This window comes from Clinocottus analis, unplaced genomic scaffold (genome assembly GCF_023055335.1).
Source record: "Clinocottus analis isolate CAN_PGR_092001 unplaced genomic scaffold, fCliAna1.0.p SCAF_22, whole genome shotgun sequence".
NCBI classification, from domain to species: Eukaryota; Metazoa; Chordata; class Actinopteri; order Perciformes; family Cottidae; genus Clinocottus; species Clinocottus analis.
In genome coordinates this window covers 1,852,766-1,868,703 of record NW_027175954.1, presented here as the reverse complement: position 1 = coordinate 1,868,703, position 15,938 = coordinate 1,852,766, and the positions used below count along the sequence as shown (strand labels likewise).

The window sequence follows — 15,938 nt, the reverse complement described above, 5'->3', positions numbered from 1 at the left end:
TGGATGAATAATTTAGCAAGGAGTATCAGAAATGTCAATGTCATGTCACTCTTAACGTCCTTCATGGTAATACTGAACACAAGGCTTTTTCTTGTGAGAGGAGCAAGTAGTTAGATTTTGATTGACAGCCAGTCCTGCAAATCATCCCAGAAGTAGTTTATAATAACATGGACCAACAGATGAGCAGTAGATCCAATGTCAGTATCACAAAAGTTGAAGTTATTGTGAGCAACGTTAAATCTCAGACTGAGCAATTTCATTGGACGGGTGAATATCATGCATGAATTTGAAATGAACTTCTTTTGTCTTGGCTCTTACAGGATAAGTGACATCATTAAATCTCTATTTCTTCATGTCTGAGTCTGAAAAAAAAGTCAGATGATGGTGTTTCTATTTAATCTCGCCGTGGCCTCATCAGTGTCGACTTTAAATGCTGTTAGCTTCACATACGCCTGAGACTGAAGCTGGAAACTGAGAGTAAAATGTTGACAACCCTGTCAGATATCAGGCAAAGGAAAGTTGTTGAAGAAGTGTTCGATTCGTTCATTGTTTTAAAGGGTATCGCAACAAAGTCATATTTATGAAACTGAAAGATTGACCTAGAGTTCAAGTTTCCACATCACTGCCAACGTAATCATGGGGATTCATACTGCAAGGCGTGGACAGTGTGGAGAAAATGACTGTGGGTCACACACATGCCGTCGGTGATGCATACGAGAACAATGTCGCGGTTCTGTTATGGTTCTATCGTTTAATGTGCTGAAAATGAACCAGAACAAATAATACAAAAACACAATGAAGCTCCGAGACAGCAGGTGAGACAGAGTCTGCAAAGCATTGTGGGCTCAGAGGAGTACGGCTTTGTGCATATAGGTCAGAGGTTTGATCTAATACCGAGCGAGTGAGGCGCAGTGGTAATGACTGCATGTAAATGTCTCATAAACAATAAGCCATTAAAGAGAGATTTTTGATTATTTCATTATATACAACTTGTTTTCCAATGAAAACTTGCCGCTAACTTTGCATCTCAACGAGTTATTGTTTAACCATGAACTATAAATATGGCTCCATATCACAATGTTGCCCGTGGCTTGTCTCTCATTATGAATATTTAAGTGTATGCTTTTCCCCGTTTGTTTTTGTAAATGTAGCAATAACGGAAATCAAACTGCCGTGGTTCTGAATATAAATCAATTCTCACAATAGAGACAAATTAACTTTTCATTAGGCGGTTTAGTTGGAGCGATAATCAAACTTAGTGTTTGTTCTCAGACGTTGTCACGACTGCTAATGGCCCGCTGGCAGGAATTTATGTAAAGTGCTACATTCATATATAAATAAATGCTTAAATTTGAGATGCAGATAAACTTTTTTGAGGTAATGAAACATGAATATTGTTTCGCCATTTTGACAAATTTGTAATAGCGTTTGGCAGTTTTAGACTTTAATGACAAAAAAAACAAAAAACTATCTCAATTAATTCCGGTAGCCTGCAGCTAATGCTGCTTGATTAAAATGATGATTGAACTCAACAATAATGGGAAAATACAACCAGCCAATAACTGCGATAGACATTTTAGGTGGTGTGGTGACCTGCCGGATAGAAGAAGATTCAGTAGATTTAACTGGGAACCTCGACGTCACCGTCTTTCTTTCCCACCGGTCACAGCTGCTGGTCTGGCCGGAGCAGTCTCCGGTGGATGTCATCGTGGTGACCATCACCCCGGACTACCCCAGCTCGCGCCACACAGGGTTAGTCAGCGGCCTCAGGAAGTTCACCTGGTACTTTGGCTCCACCCTCTGCTTCACGACACCTGGAGACGGCCCCCGTAGCCCGCCCGCTATGCTGCAGACGCACGAGGACAGTGAGTACTCACACACACACACACACACACACAAACGTACACTTCAGTGTGAACAGAGCAGAACACAAAGAACAGCCTCTGCTGTGAATATTAATGAACGAGTGTATTGACTTGCTTTGTGTTCAGTCCAGCTGTTTCTATCAGTGTGAAGCACAGCCGTGAACGCACGGTTTTCGCTCATGCCTCTCCTTTCTATGGTCTTCTTTTATATATCTTTCTTCTTAGCCCCCCCATCGTCCTTTTTCCTCCACTGTGTCTTCTTTACATATAATTCATTCATGTGTTTTTGAGAAATACTTGTTTATAGCCTTTTGTTCCATTGACAAACATCATACCAGCTGCCCAATTGCAAGTATGCATGCACAGAGTCACAGCGTCAAATAGCCTATAGGCAGACAGGCAAGCAATTATTAACAACCAGCAATTATCGAGTGGGAAGGGGATATTAGAAGCCATGTGTACACACAAACACACACGCATTCACGCGCACACACACACTCCAACACAGTCCTGGACTGGTATTGATTGGGTGCTGGGCGTGCTGCAGGGTTAACGGTGGGTGTAATTCTTGCTTGATGATAGCTTTTTGCGTGTGTGGGTGCGTGCGTGTGTGGGTGCGTGTGTGTGTGTGTGCGCGTGTGTGAGTGAGTGAGTGTGTGAGTGTTATTGAATGTCTTAGATGAATAGCTTAATCGCTTTGCAGGGAGAGTGGTTAGAGAGCCACACATGAAATGAGAAATGACAGACACGCGTGCACCTGAGTGTGTCTGTGTGTGCGCGCGTGGTTGTCGATGCCAATGTGATTAGGAGGCGGTGTGTGAAGTTGAAGAGCAGGAAGTAATAGGCTACAAGAGGCTTGTGTGGAGGGATGATTTTCCTAAAACCGTACTGCTGGAGAAGTTAAAATATTACTAATATTGTCTAATTTGTGATTATTCTTTTTTTTCCAGCACCTGGACCCGTTCGCCAACTGAGCTTCACTGAAATCTTGGACACATCACTCAGAGTCAGCTGGGCGGAGCCCGAAGACAAGAACGGCATCATCATCGGTCAGACCATTTAAAGTATCTCATAACTCAGGATTTGCTCCATAATCAGGAAACTTTCATCGTTCCACGTTGACTCCCGCCAAAAAGCTGTGATGAGGGAAGCTTACATTAGGGTTTGTGAGCATTTATTTTGCTAGAAAAATCCAACCGATAATGATAAGACATAATTTAATTGAATATACTTCATTTCGAACATTTCAACGACAGAAAAAAAGAAAAAATATATGTATTGTATGTAATAAATATGGGTGAACATACACAACAGACAAACAAAAATGAACATTTGATGTCCAAAGTGGCGTAGAGGGAAGCGACATGCTCATTTGGGTACTCATACGTCCATGATCAACGTTTAAAAAAGGAGACAAGAAAACTAATAACAACCATGTCTGCATTTGCATATTTTACAACGCCCTTTTCTCACTTTTGTACCCTTTTTAACTAAATAGTTTTAGATAGTCATAGTCCTTCAGTCCATTTCACAAAATCAGCCCACAAAACATTTCAGCTCGGTGCAAAACACAACAACACAACGTTGTTTAATCCACAGCACCTCTCTCAGTCCAAAAGCATTCATTGTATATTGCCAGGAAGTGAATTATTTCATAATTTAATTCTTTCATAATATCCTTAACAATTGTAGGGTTCTTTTGTACACTAGTTGTTACCCCACACTACCACACTCATTACAGTGAACAATACACATGGTATAGTACCTTATGATCCAGAGTGCACAATGACTAATATAAGTAAAACAAATCAATGAAAAAGTGAGCATCCTAGCAGCAGTGAGAGGGGAACCCTAAAACTTATATAGTTCCTTCTGTATTCTCCAATTAATCTTCTCTTTTCTGACTGGCGTCCGCAGACTTCCCCCGTCTTCGCCGCTTTGTTGGTGTTCAACTGATTCATCATCAGCTAATCCCTTCTCTCTGCAGCTTGTCTTTTCACATTATCTCCAACTTGCCCTTGTCCCACGCATCCCAACACCCATGGTGTTGTTTGTGTGGCGCGTCACAGAGCTCAAGGCACTCCTCCCCTCCCCCCCAATTAATTTAGCCTGAGCTGGACCATGGCTCTGTTAGACAATAGTGCTGGTGAACACAACAAGCTGCTGTGAATCAAGCGACTTCCCTCCGTTGCATGTGTAAGTGTATTTGTCAGGTCATCAGGCACTTACCGAACAAGACCACAGTGGAAGCGGCGCGGTGGCTTTACAGTCGGCCGACACACTCAAAGAGGAGTCGGGGAAAGCGAAAATTCAATCAAGGTCACCTTGCACATTTACTCTTTTCTCCTCAACCAGCTTTTCATCCAACACCTGGTGAGCAAAGACAGATGAGGGACCATTCACCCTCTCCGGGGCTTTACTTACATGTGGCCTCCGCGTCCGTACACACACACACACACCCACACACACGCACATTAGAAGGTGGTGGAGTGTGATGCATGACTCTGAAGATGCGTAGGGACAGACAGGGATTTTGACGGTAGTTACCCCTCCAGCACTGCCTTCCTCCTTTTTGGCTCTGCGCCTCTCATTATGTGTGCTTGTGCATGTGTATGTGTGCATCCGTGTCTGCTCGTGTCTACACACTCTTTTATTAACCCAGCGTGCGCTCTACACCCTTCAGGCTACGTGTTGTGGTGGGACGTCTCTGGCGTCGAGTCGAGTCGTGAGGAACGTTCACTGTCCAACTCCACCCTGCAGTACCAGCTGACCGGACTCACCTCCACCACCGCGTACACACTGCAGGTGGCGGCGCTCACTGCCGCGGGGCAGGGCGTGGTCACACCCTCCACCATCTCCACTGGAGTCCCACCAGGTACAATAAATACAGACAGAGCCGCTGACAGCGGATGTTAAAGAAAGATTTTTCTCCCGTGTGTGCGTGTGTGTTGCAGAGTAAATGTGACTGATGAGCCCTCACGATGCCATTGTCTTTCCTCAGGCTGATAAGTGGCTGTTACTGTGCATCCATGAATCATCACCCACACAACCGACACGCACACATCCACATGCACAGGCACTCACAAGAGTTAGTCGTTTCGCAGCATCTCACAGAACGCTTTAATATGTGGATTATTTGTGTGTGTACCATGTGCACGTCATGCTTGTGTGCATGATGAGTTTGTATGATTGGACCAAGGCCAAGTTGCAATCATTATTAGTGCTGATTAACTGCTAATGGCAAAGTGGTGGGAGTGCAGCGAGGAGAGAGAGAGAGAGAACGAGAGGGCAAGGGACAATCAAAGAGCTGGACTGAAAAAGGGAGTGAAGATAGAAACATAATGAGGGAAGAACAGAGAACACAGAAAAATGCAATCTCCAAAGAACAGAGGACCCAAGTCTCTCAGAAATGGACTGAGAAAAAGTGGAGGAGAATGGAGGGGAAAAAAATTGCTCATACAGCGGGATTTTTGTCCTAACATTTTCTGATTACTAATTTATGAATAAAAGCAGTAAAAAAAATTGGAAGCAAGATGGATACAGACAGTTCATAGATTCAGAGGTTATTCATTAATTCATGAAAGCAAAAGACTGAAGGAAAGACGGAGGACTGAAGATTAGGCAAAAGAACTAAAGAATGAGTAGAGAGAGAGAAAGAGAGAGATCCACCGAGCATAGATTCTTGTCTTGTTTATTTATTCATGTATTCATGGAGTTGAGAGAATTTTGTCATTCATCTGAGCACGGCAGCAGAAATCAACATCCCCACATTACAACCATTACAAGTTTGCTGCATGCACTTACGGAGCTGCTGAAAGCTGAAATTGTATTGTGTCACACACATGTACCAAGCCGTAATCCAGAAAAGATATTGCCTTTGTTTCCATAATAACTGGACCCGGTCATGTTATATAATCTGTTTACCAAAAGAAGGGGAAAAAAAGATATTCTACAAAATCTTTCTGATGTGTCCCCATTGTTCTGCCGTGTTACAGCACACGCCGTTTGATTTAACACATCGGCTTTACAGATCTGTATTCTGCCATGTTCAGCAAATAATGATGCTGCAGCAGAACTGGAGGGATTACAGTAGATCACACCAGAGCACTACCACCGTCCAGAGACACCCGGTATCAAGCAAACACAGTGAGGAGAAGTGGCTGAAAAGTATCTTCGAGGTGCTCGAATCTTGTGATGAGTGAGCTGAGTGGATTGTGATCAATTTTTATGACACATATTTATATTAGCAGAAATAAGCTGTCGTATATTTCATTCCTTAAGACATTTTTATTTTTATTTTTTTAAACACACTTTTTTAGCCCAGTCTGCAGAGCAGGTCTCAAATGCGCCGCCTTCCCTGACCAACGCCAAGTCAATTCAGCAGCTGTCAGTGAAGAAGTCTATTCGGAGCCAGCTATAAATTGCGTGTGGCATTTGAAAGGTGGAGTTGTAAACCTTTCATTGCAATATTTAGTTCTGGTTGCACTGTGCATACAAAACATATTATTATTCCTATTTGAGTTAGTCCAGATGAACCAAAAATAAAAACTCACCATCCGGAGAAAACAGTAATAGTCTTCTGGTTGCTTGTTGTTGACCAAAGTCAGTGTCGCTCTCAGCTTGAGTGGGATAGAAGCGCTGCTTTCTTTTTTTAAAACTTGCAGTGTTTTAGACGGCACATGCCAGGGAACAAATTTACTGCTTCAATGGTGCTCCTGTCAGAGAACTTTCGTTGTAAGCAGAATTTCTTGTTTTATAATTGTTCTGTCTTCCAAATATTGTAACGTGATCTCATCCCTATTCAGCATGTATTTCCCTTTTCTGCATCTCAACCTCGAAGGTTTGTGCCTGGTCAAGGTTGTTGAGATTAAATAATCCTTTATTAGTCCCACAACAGCCAAGGGGACAGTGCAAAAACAGACATTGGTTAAACAAGATATAGAAAATAATCTTTTCTAAATATAAGTAGACATATAGTAGACAGACTGAGCGATACATATTGATATTACACATAAATTAATAATTGAATGCATTGCCATTTAGGATTAAGTTCAGTTGCACCGGTTCGGTTTAGGAAAAGGTCATGTGTTGGGTTAAAATAACTACAGAAGTGATGTCACATGACTCAGTCCTGTTGCTTCAGGTGACATCATGTCTTCAGTAAGAAATAACTCAAACACACACAGGCAACACAAACACCGGTCCCCTAGGTGAAAGTTCTGTGTGTGTTTGATCCAGCCAGTAGCTCTCTTTACACCCTTATGCAGCGTTCAAAAGCATCGCTAATTTTCTAATGATGCTGCGAATTGATTAATATTCTAGTTAGTTAAACAACTCATCCTCATAAAAAGATATACACTTATATCTAAAGTACAACAAATATTTTTTTCGGGAGGAAGGAAACCGCAAGATACAAAGATATGTTGCACCTGAACCGTGAAGGTAGCGTCTGCCAGCTACATGTTGTCCGCTCTTTGTGGAAATGTGAATACTTTTTACACCACCGGATGCAGCTTGATCTCTCAGCCGAGCCCTCGCTAGTTTTCAGCTTCTTCTTTCTTTTCTGAGCGGTTGTGCCATTCAGTCCATTCAGTGCTGGTCTGCCACGTTGCACTTTTCCTGTCACTCATTACTTTCATGGCGATGGAACAATGTTAGAATAATAATGGGTCAAATATAATATATGAGGCTTGCAGCCCACTCAGACATTTATAGGCCTTAAATGGACTTTCCCTGCATTTAATTCACCTCTCGCCTCCACTGGTCTACAGATTTATCACTCTGCATTGTATTGTCAACCTTGGAAATATGAACTAAATTGCTCTGACCAAGAGGGATATACAGCGGAAGCATAAGCGCCTGTGCTTTAGTAGAATTAACGTTTTACTTTCTGGGACCAAACTTCAATTTTAATGCATTGGCACATCGACATCCACAGAAAAAAAGACTCAAAGCTATTTCTTGGCTCACTCTTACTTGAAGCTTCTCTTTTTTCTTCTTTTTATTATGTAAGTCATTTTTATTTAAGTCATTATCGGTGACATGATTTCCTTCTATTCCTATTATAAATGGTATTGCACGTGTAATAAAGATGAGACATGTTGCAGTTTGAACAATATTTTCAGTTTTGACATTTGGATATGTTTTTATCCCTTGATAGAAAAGTCTTTATAAAAATTATATTTAGTCTTTCATTCATTTCTTTTGATCCAGCCCTTTGAAATAATTCTCCATGCTGTGATGCTTCAGTCATTTTCTGCTTGAACAAAGCACATTTTTTTCTTTTACAAATAAATTGTTATTGTAAATCGTTGCGACAGCACAAGCAATTATATTATTTCAAAGGATTTGTAACTCACCATTGAAATATCACAATAATAATAACAAGCTACAATAATGTGAGCGCAAGGATCCCGCAGGTTTTGGTCAGTAGATATTTTATATACATGTACGAATACAGTACTCGCTGCATGAGAGCAAAATTCTTTGTGTTTCTTGATAATTTTGAGTAACAATAAATACACTTATCAACCCTATAAACAATCTCCTCCACAGCTGAGAAATGTAACTCATCCTGTTGTTCTACAAAGACAAAAATTGAGACATCTGCAACCAAGTGGCCACTTCCAGTACGGCCCCCCAAACTCTGGATCTGTGAATCCCAGACTAACCGACTGCTCCCTCTCCCACTTCTCCCTAATCTCCCTCTCAGATCGCAATAAATCACTAAATCAGGACTCCATCCCTTCCACTTTAGTCTCCCGGCCCTCCACCCGCTCCTCCTCTCTGTTATCAACTCCTCCCTGTGTACTGGCTCTGTCCCTCCCCTCTCAAACTCGCCTCAGTCACAGCTCTCAGTAAAAAAAAAAACCTTGACCCCTGCAGCCCCAAAAACTACAGAACCATCTCAACCAGAATCTAAAATAACAGCCCAAATGGCAAAAATCATGGTCTCCGACCATAAGACAGAGCTCTACATCTCCACAAAATCCATCACTCCCTCTCCCTACTTCCCCACTCCACTACCGTCTGCTCAGAGAACAAATCACCCCAGTCCTTTAAAACCTAAAGTGCCTACGAGTACCTTTTTAAAGCATTATACAAACAACATTTATTATTATTTATTTTATTTTTTTTTATTAAAGCAGTACTCTTTCTGTTTTCTATCTGCAGAACTTCCTGGTGCACCATCTAATTTAGTCATCTCCAACATCAGCCCTCGGACCGCAACGCTTCGGTTCCGGCCCGGTCCCGATGGCAAGACCGCCATATCGCGATGGATCGTCGAAGGCCAGGTGCGTGTGTCCTCGTTTGAAGCTCCTGCCCTTTTTGTGCTTCCCTGCTGAGTCTGAAACTCAGCTGGAGGAAAAACATGTTGTGAAAAAAAACTCCTGTCCTTTCATGAACAGGTAGTGAAGGAGGATGCAAAGGAAGAGGTGTGGCGCGTTGTGTACGAGAAAGAAAACCAGCCGGACGCCGACACGCTGGAGATCCCTGACCTCACGCCGTTCACCCAGTACAGGTGAGCAGCAGACATGCCCTGCCTTTACAAGAACGTTGTCTAACCACACAAACTCACTCACACACGTCTCACTCTCCGCCAGTTTCTGCAGCATTGCAAGACTCAGGTGAAGTTAGATAAATCACACAGACTCACAGAGAGACAGTTCCATCTGAGACTTTCCTGTTTGTCAGCACCTTCACAGCTGCTGCATGCAGATGCCTATTACCTTCCCTCAACTTGCTGGAGGGGAGGCGGCGTGATGAGGGCAGGGGAGAAGGTGATGAGAAAGTGGGAAGGGCAACAAAGAGCATTAAAGAGGAGAAGAGGCACAGGGATAAGAGACAAGGAGAGTAGGAAATAGAGGAGGAGAGAGGGAGTGTCTTTAATCCTTGCTCAAGGGCCGTGAAGAGTCTGCAGTTTATGAACGTGATCTATTGTCACTCTGAACAGCAGCAACACTTCCTCCTCCCTCTCTCGCTCTCCCTCTATCTCTCTCTTTCCCTCCCCAAATCTTTCTATTTATCTTCTGCATGTATCAGTCTATCTGTCTATCGCTGCCTCCTGCTCTCCGTGTCATTGCATTCATCTGTAATGGGGTTGCGGTATGTGTGCGCACACGCGCGCACAGCACTCGCACACACGATGTACACTCACAGGGATTATGTTGTCACAGGCGACACCATTGGGACATTAGATGAAGTGATGCACTTGTCTGTATTTCATATCCCCCACTTTAAGTCCCTCTTTACACCCTGCTTTCTATCTCCCCGTACAGGAGCCAGAACTCATAGATGTAGTCTCTCACATGCAGTGTGCACTCTCACACGTTTTATCACTCACACCCACACCGGAGCGCGGCTGCATTTAGAAGTTACAAAAGTAACAAACGCTCCCTCGTGGCTGTGTGTGTTTGTGTGTGTTTGTCACCAAGAGTGGATGGTTATATCTCTTTTTCTCAGACATCTTAACAGTATGCCAGTGGCCTTTTCAGAAATTCTCTGGTGGAGAGTTCCAGCTAAAGGATGCCATCCAGTAAAATATGTTCCTGTTGTCAATAAAATAACATGGATATAACTCTGCTCTGAAAGGTCTGAAATAGTTTTTCCTTACTTCAACTATGAAGTCTGGTCGTCTGGTTGACATGTCCTATGATATTTTGATTCAGTGCATCACACTATGTTATTGGGTTGTGAGAGCTCTCGCAAATTGTGTGTGGATAAAGAAGCTGCTGCCACAGTAGCTCTGTGTAAGCATTTGAAAACTTTAGACCTGTCTGCTATCAACTGGCATGGTTTTCATAGGGAGTCGGGAAGTTGGTGAACTCAAAAGAGACAGATTTAAGAAGAAATGTCTAAATCATAGCAGCAGAGGCTAGTTTGGGTCTACTTCTAAAAACACTGGATCTAACATTACCTACAATGCAACTTAATATCACCTTTTTTTTAGACCTTGGTAAACACCCACATGTTTTAACCTTCACAACCTCACTTTGTAACATATGCTTTTTGTTAGAATGTCTCCAAACCTGTAAAGACTCACGCCCCCTGACAGCGTCACCATGACATCATCAGTATGCTTTTGTTTGTTTAGTTTGAGTACTCCTCACGACAAATGAACTAAACGTGTTGTATGGAATCAGTGCAGTGTCCCTTTAACTGTGCTCTCTGCTCTCCCCAGGTTCAGGATACGGCAGGTGAACATTGTGGGCTCCAGTGCAATGAGCGCCCCCTCCAGGTTGATTCAAACCCTGCAGGCTGCCCCTGACACATACCCCTCTAACCTCACCCTGCTGTCTGCCACACAGACCAGCCTGCACTTCAAATGGAAGGTACACATGCACTCGCATACCTCGCATACCTCTTTAGAACAGTTAAGCCTCGCTCTTCTCCTTTAGGTCATTCAAATAGTGCTAATTTCAGTGATGAGGATTTTCTTTGCACTGCATATCTGTGTGTTTGCTCTTTCTCTTATTTTAATATCAGTGCATATGCACGTGCTCGTGCACTCTCTCAGCAGCAGGACTGAGCAGGTTGAGCGGCTGACAGCCTATAATCAGTGTCTCCCCTTGTTATCAGCGCTAACGCTAATCTGTCAGATTTTCCATTCACCGAGCGCACTTGCTAGCAGCACAAAAATGCAATGTAATTTTCTCTTTACTGTCTTTTCTCTTTTTGCTCCTGTTCCCGCTCTTTGTCCCTCTCTCTTTCCCTCCCTCTCTTGTTTACTCCCAAATCCACTCTTCTATTATACCATAAATGGAGAGCAGAGTATTTTTCCATTTAAGAGTTGGAATGAGAAAAAGAGCCTGTCAAATCAGACACAGACACTGAGGCGCTATGGGCTACCTGTGCAGCATGGTAATGGGATTTCACCTGCACGTTAGCGCCCGGTCTGAGCTATGCTAGGTTTTCTGCTGTAATGAAACCATCACAATGGTTTTAGCTAAGGCTATTATTCTAAGCCGCATATTAAGGGCAATAACGCTAATGTGACATTCCGTATTATAGCTCCTAAATGCTAAGCTGAGCTAAATCACTAGGGTATTTAAAACGGATGGGTGTTTCACTTCCTTATCTGTAGCGCAGCACAGAGCAAACCCTGTACAATGTCAGTTCAAATCTTCCAAGGAATGATGTGCTGCGAACAAACTGAACTTTCTCACTAATGTGATTTTAAGGCACTGAATAATAGGTGTTTTTTGGCTCTAATGCATAATGACGTGGAGGTGCACGAGCAGAGTAGGGAAGATGAGGTGACAGAGAAAAAGTATGGACAGCAGAAGGAGGGAGGGTGACAGGAAATGAGAGTGGAAGCAGAGAGAGGATGACAGAGTGTGAATAAAACAGGGAAAAGAGGGTGATGGAGAGAGGAAGATCAGGGGATGGAATGTCAAAGGGGAGAAGACAGTAAAAGGTTTTTAGGATGTACTTTAAATTTAGACACGTCACATAAATAACCATATTCTTAGGAGCTATGTAATGCCTTTTTACATGTGTGTGGTGTGTGTGTGTGTGTGTGTGTGTGTGTGTGTGTGTGTGTGTGTGTGTGTGTGTCTTTGTTTATATCACATCGTGAGGATCTAAATTGGATATTCCACTTTTCTTGTCACGGCCCAACTCCATTCTGAGTATGTTCTGATTCAAAAGTTCAAAAGGTTCATCTCATAGAGGCTTTAGTTTGAGGTTTAAAGGCCGTTAAAAACCTGTCTTCTCAATCAGCTTATTTCAATTATCGGGTTCCTACATGATCCCCCAGTTTTGCACTTGTGTGAAGTGGGCGGGGCCCTGCTGGAAAAAAAGATTATGTCACATGTTTCTGTCAAACAATGAAAGTGTATTTCATCAGTTAGTTTGGTGGGTGGTTTGCTTTTGTTGCTTGGTGGCTTTCAACCAAATTTGATCAAACCACACCCACATGTGTAAATCCTTTTGGGTGCGTGTGTATTGTGTTTTGTCCTAAGGACGCTAAGGATGGCTATCACTCCTTGTTCGTTATGAGGAACTGTGTCATGCTGGTTCATAGAGCAACAAGCTGTTATCAAATTATCATTTTATTAATCACAATTTTACCCAAATTGGTTTCTCGTTCAATCATCCTTTTCAGCTCGTTCTCTGTACAGATAGATCTTCTGCCATCAATCACAGTCAAAATAATTAAATTCACAGAGTGCAGGGATGGCACAGAGTGGCCGAGTGCTGACAAATTACAAGACACAGATCAGGCTTGGCACACTGGCCCTCATTTATTACGCTTTAGTAGAATAAGGTTCACAATATTAAAAAAGAATTTACCTGAAAAAAGCAGCTACCTTCTCAGTCTCTTTACTTTAAGGAACAACAAAGGTTTTATTAGTTTGATGTTTTTGATGGACATCTCTTTAATCTGCTCTTTCGTTACACTCCAGCCTCTTCCAGAGTCCGAGTACAACAGCAGTCCAGAAACTGTGGGCTACCGGCTGAGACTGTGGCGGACAGACGGCCAGGGGGAGGACAGGATCGAGGATGTGGAGCGAGCAGAGGGCACCAGTGAGACCACGGTAGAGGGCCTGAATCCCTGGACCCAGTACCAGGTTCAGATACAAGCCTACAACTCCATCGGACCTGGACTGTGGAGCGACACGGTCGCCGCACTCACTGCAGAGTCTGGTACAAATCACTTCTGTTTCCTGTTTGCAAGTGTCCAGCAGAGCTGTCTGTTCAATATCGTATTAGCAGGGTACAAGAAGACACATGAGCGAGGATTTAACTGCACAATTACCTCCCTGTGTCTCCCTTCAACCTGCCACCTCTCTCTGCCCTCTACGCTCTCCCTCCATTTCAGTGAGGGGGGAGATTGACGGAGAGAGGGAGTGGGAAGGAGAGGGGTGGAGGGGTGGATGGCATTACACATTCACCAACAGTGAACCGGCGAGCTGTCCGGGGACATTTTGGAGGTCCACTGTTGGTCATGCTTTAAATCAGCACTGACCTTGAAGCCCCTCGGTGTTCAAATGTAAATTGTGTGGGTTGACGTGAACTCATATTAATCTCAACCAGCTCTGACCACGCACGCTCCAAAATAACATTTTCCACACAGGATTAACTATTTGAAATATGCATCTTCACACTGTGTGTAAATGGACGGTGTGATGTTGAGTCCCACTGAAGTGCAGCAGTTGAGGAGAGCCTGTGATCTCATCCTGGAAGACAGTTTTTTTGTTTTTTTTAACGTTCCTCTTTAACATTGTTTTTCATCGGGGCAATAAAAAGTTAAAAGTACCAAAATTCTGTCAGTGATGAAATCCTGTGAAAGAAAGTTGTCCGGAGAAGAAATTAGTGTTTTTATAGATGAAAATATACAACACGATGTCAACAATGTAGTCGTACACATCCTAAAATGTTGTCATATCTAATATAAATTTAGTTTATCTGCAGGCTGGAAGCATAAAAGTTTTTTTTCTTCTTTTTGCTATCATAGTTTGGGTTTGTGTTGATTGAATGAATGAATGAAACTCGCCTCATGTCTCCAAAATCAGAATATTGGAGAAAAAGCAGCAGTAAAGTGGCACCAGCAGGGTTGAAATGCAAATGATTCATACTTGAATTATTTAATCAGTTTTGTTTATGTCATACTGGGTTTAGCAAACTTTTATTCTGCCAAAAAACTCCTATTTGGACTGAATTTATTTCTCCAGAGGATCTTCATTCATGTGGATATTGCATGCCGTGAATTTAATCCTGTCACGAGCACATATCTAGGGGAATTTGCTCACTATTTTGCAGTAATAATTACAACTCTATTTTTTTGCCGCACTTAATATTGGTTGCTAAGTTGCCTAATATTTTCATCAGCTCAGCATGTGAGTCATGTGTGAGAAAGAAGTGAAAATATGATCTAGAAATAGTGTTCCTTGTACATGGTCAGGGTAGAGTGGCAATCCACTGTTAGTAATGTGTGTGTGTGTGTGTGTGTGTGTGTGTGTGTGTGTGTGTGTGTGTGTGTGTGTGTGTGTGTGTGTGTGTGTGTGTGTGTGTGTGTTTGTGTGTGTTTGTGCTCCCTAGTTCCATCTGGGTCTCCGGTGAATGTGACTGCTGAGGCTGTGAGCTCCACCAGGATCCTGCTCAAATGGTCCGCTCTCCCTCGGGCGCAGAAGAATGGAGCCATACTCGGATACAAGGTGTATAAAACACACATGCACGCAATCCCACCCAGGCATTCTCACCTGCCCCCCTCGCTCCATTATCACTTCCTCCAACACCGTCACACACTTTCACACGCACACACAAAGAGATGCACCAAAATAGGCGCACAATAACGTCTACTATATCGCCAAATATGACGTAATAGATTGTAACCGCTCTATTTTGCCCTTCCCACATTATTGCTACTAAAAGCACCCGGCCTTAGTTCCTATGTCTGGGGGCGTGTGTGTAACTGTGCACATGCATATGAGAGAGGCTTTAATGTTTAATACCCTTTCATAAAACAGCAGTTTTTGTGTCATGCTGTAGTAGAAACAATAGCTGGATTATTTATTTAAAAAAAAAAAATAGACAATAATCCATAAAGCCTGATGGTTTTTGGGAAGTGCTTTGTTTGTTTGGAAAAAAAACATAAACTGCTGTTGAGGCAGGAGAAGCATATTTGTTGTGTATACATGCATGGTGTGAAAATGCGTTGGAGATGCTGCATTAGTATTTAAGTCCAGACTTGTGACCCACTTAAGCAACTCAGTTTACAATCAATCCACGTCTGCCAAATTTGAGCTGGTCTTTTCTTGTATTTTTGAAGTCAGTGAGCACTCCTTTGCTGGAACTCCCCGACAGTGACGCAGCTAACATATTATTATGTTCAGGTTTGTAAGAAAAAGCTAGATAAATACTGCTGATGGTGACATGCCAGGTGCATTTATTTTTACCTAAGTGCACTCACTGGCAGTCACAATTCTCCTTTTACCCTCCCACGCACACCCTCCAAGGGTTTATTATAATGCACTCCACTTTCAGGTCTTTAAAAAAAAAAATAGAAGACACATCAGTTGTCTGTATTTTTGCACTATAGATTTTCTTGTGCAGTTGCATTTTTTGGAG

General features: G+C 42.7%; 1 protein-coding gene across 6 annotated transcripts in view; it reads left to right on the top strand.

Moving 5' to 3' along the window:
- The window catches only part of LOC137792840 (protein sidekick-1-like), a 214,878-nt gene that overhangs the window by 169,159 nt on the left and 29,781 nt on the right, over nucleotides 1-15,938 (top strand). For all 6 annotated transcript variants that reach the window (XM_068588606.1, XM_068588607.1, XM_068588605.1 and 3 more), the window contains 8 exons: nucleotides 1,670-1,865; nucleotides 2,816-2,914; nucleotides 4,549-4,740; nucleotides 9,039-9,160; nucleotides 9,275-9,387; nucleotides 11,047-11,197; nucleotides 13,274-13,514; nucleotides 14,910-15,025. In XM_068588606.1, coding sequence (XP_068444707.1) covers nucleotides 1,670-1,865; nucleotides 2,816-2,914; nucleotides 4,549-4,740; nucleotides 9,039-9,160; nucleotides 9,275-9,387; nucleotides 11,047-11,197; nucleotides 13,274-13,514; nucleotides 14,910-15,025 — 1,230 coding nt within the window. The remainder of the gene's footprint in view (nucleotides 1-1,669; nucleotides 1,866-2,815; nucleotides 2,915-4,548; nucleotides 4,741-9,038; nucleotides 9,161-9,274; nucleotides 9,388-11,046; nucleotides 11,198-13,273; nucleotides 13,515-14,909; nucleotides 15,026-15,938) is intronic.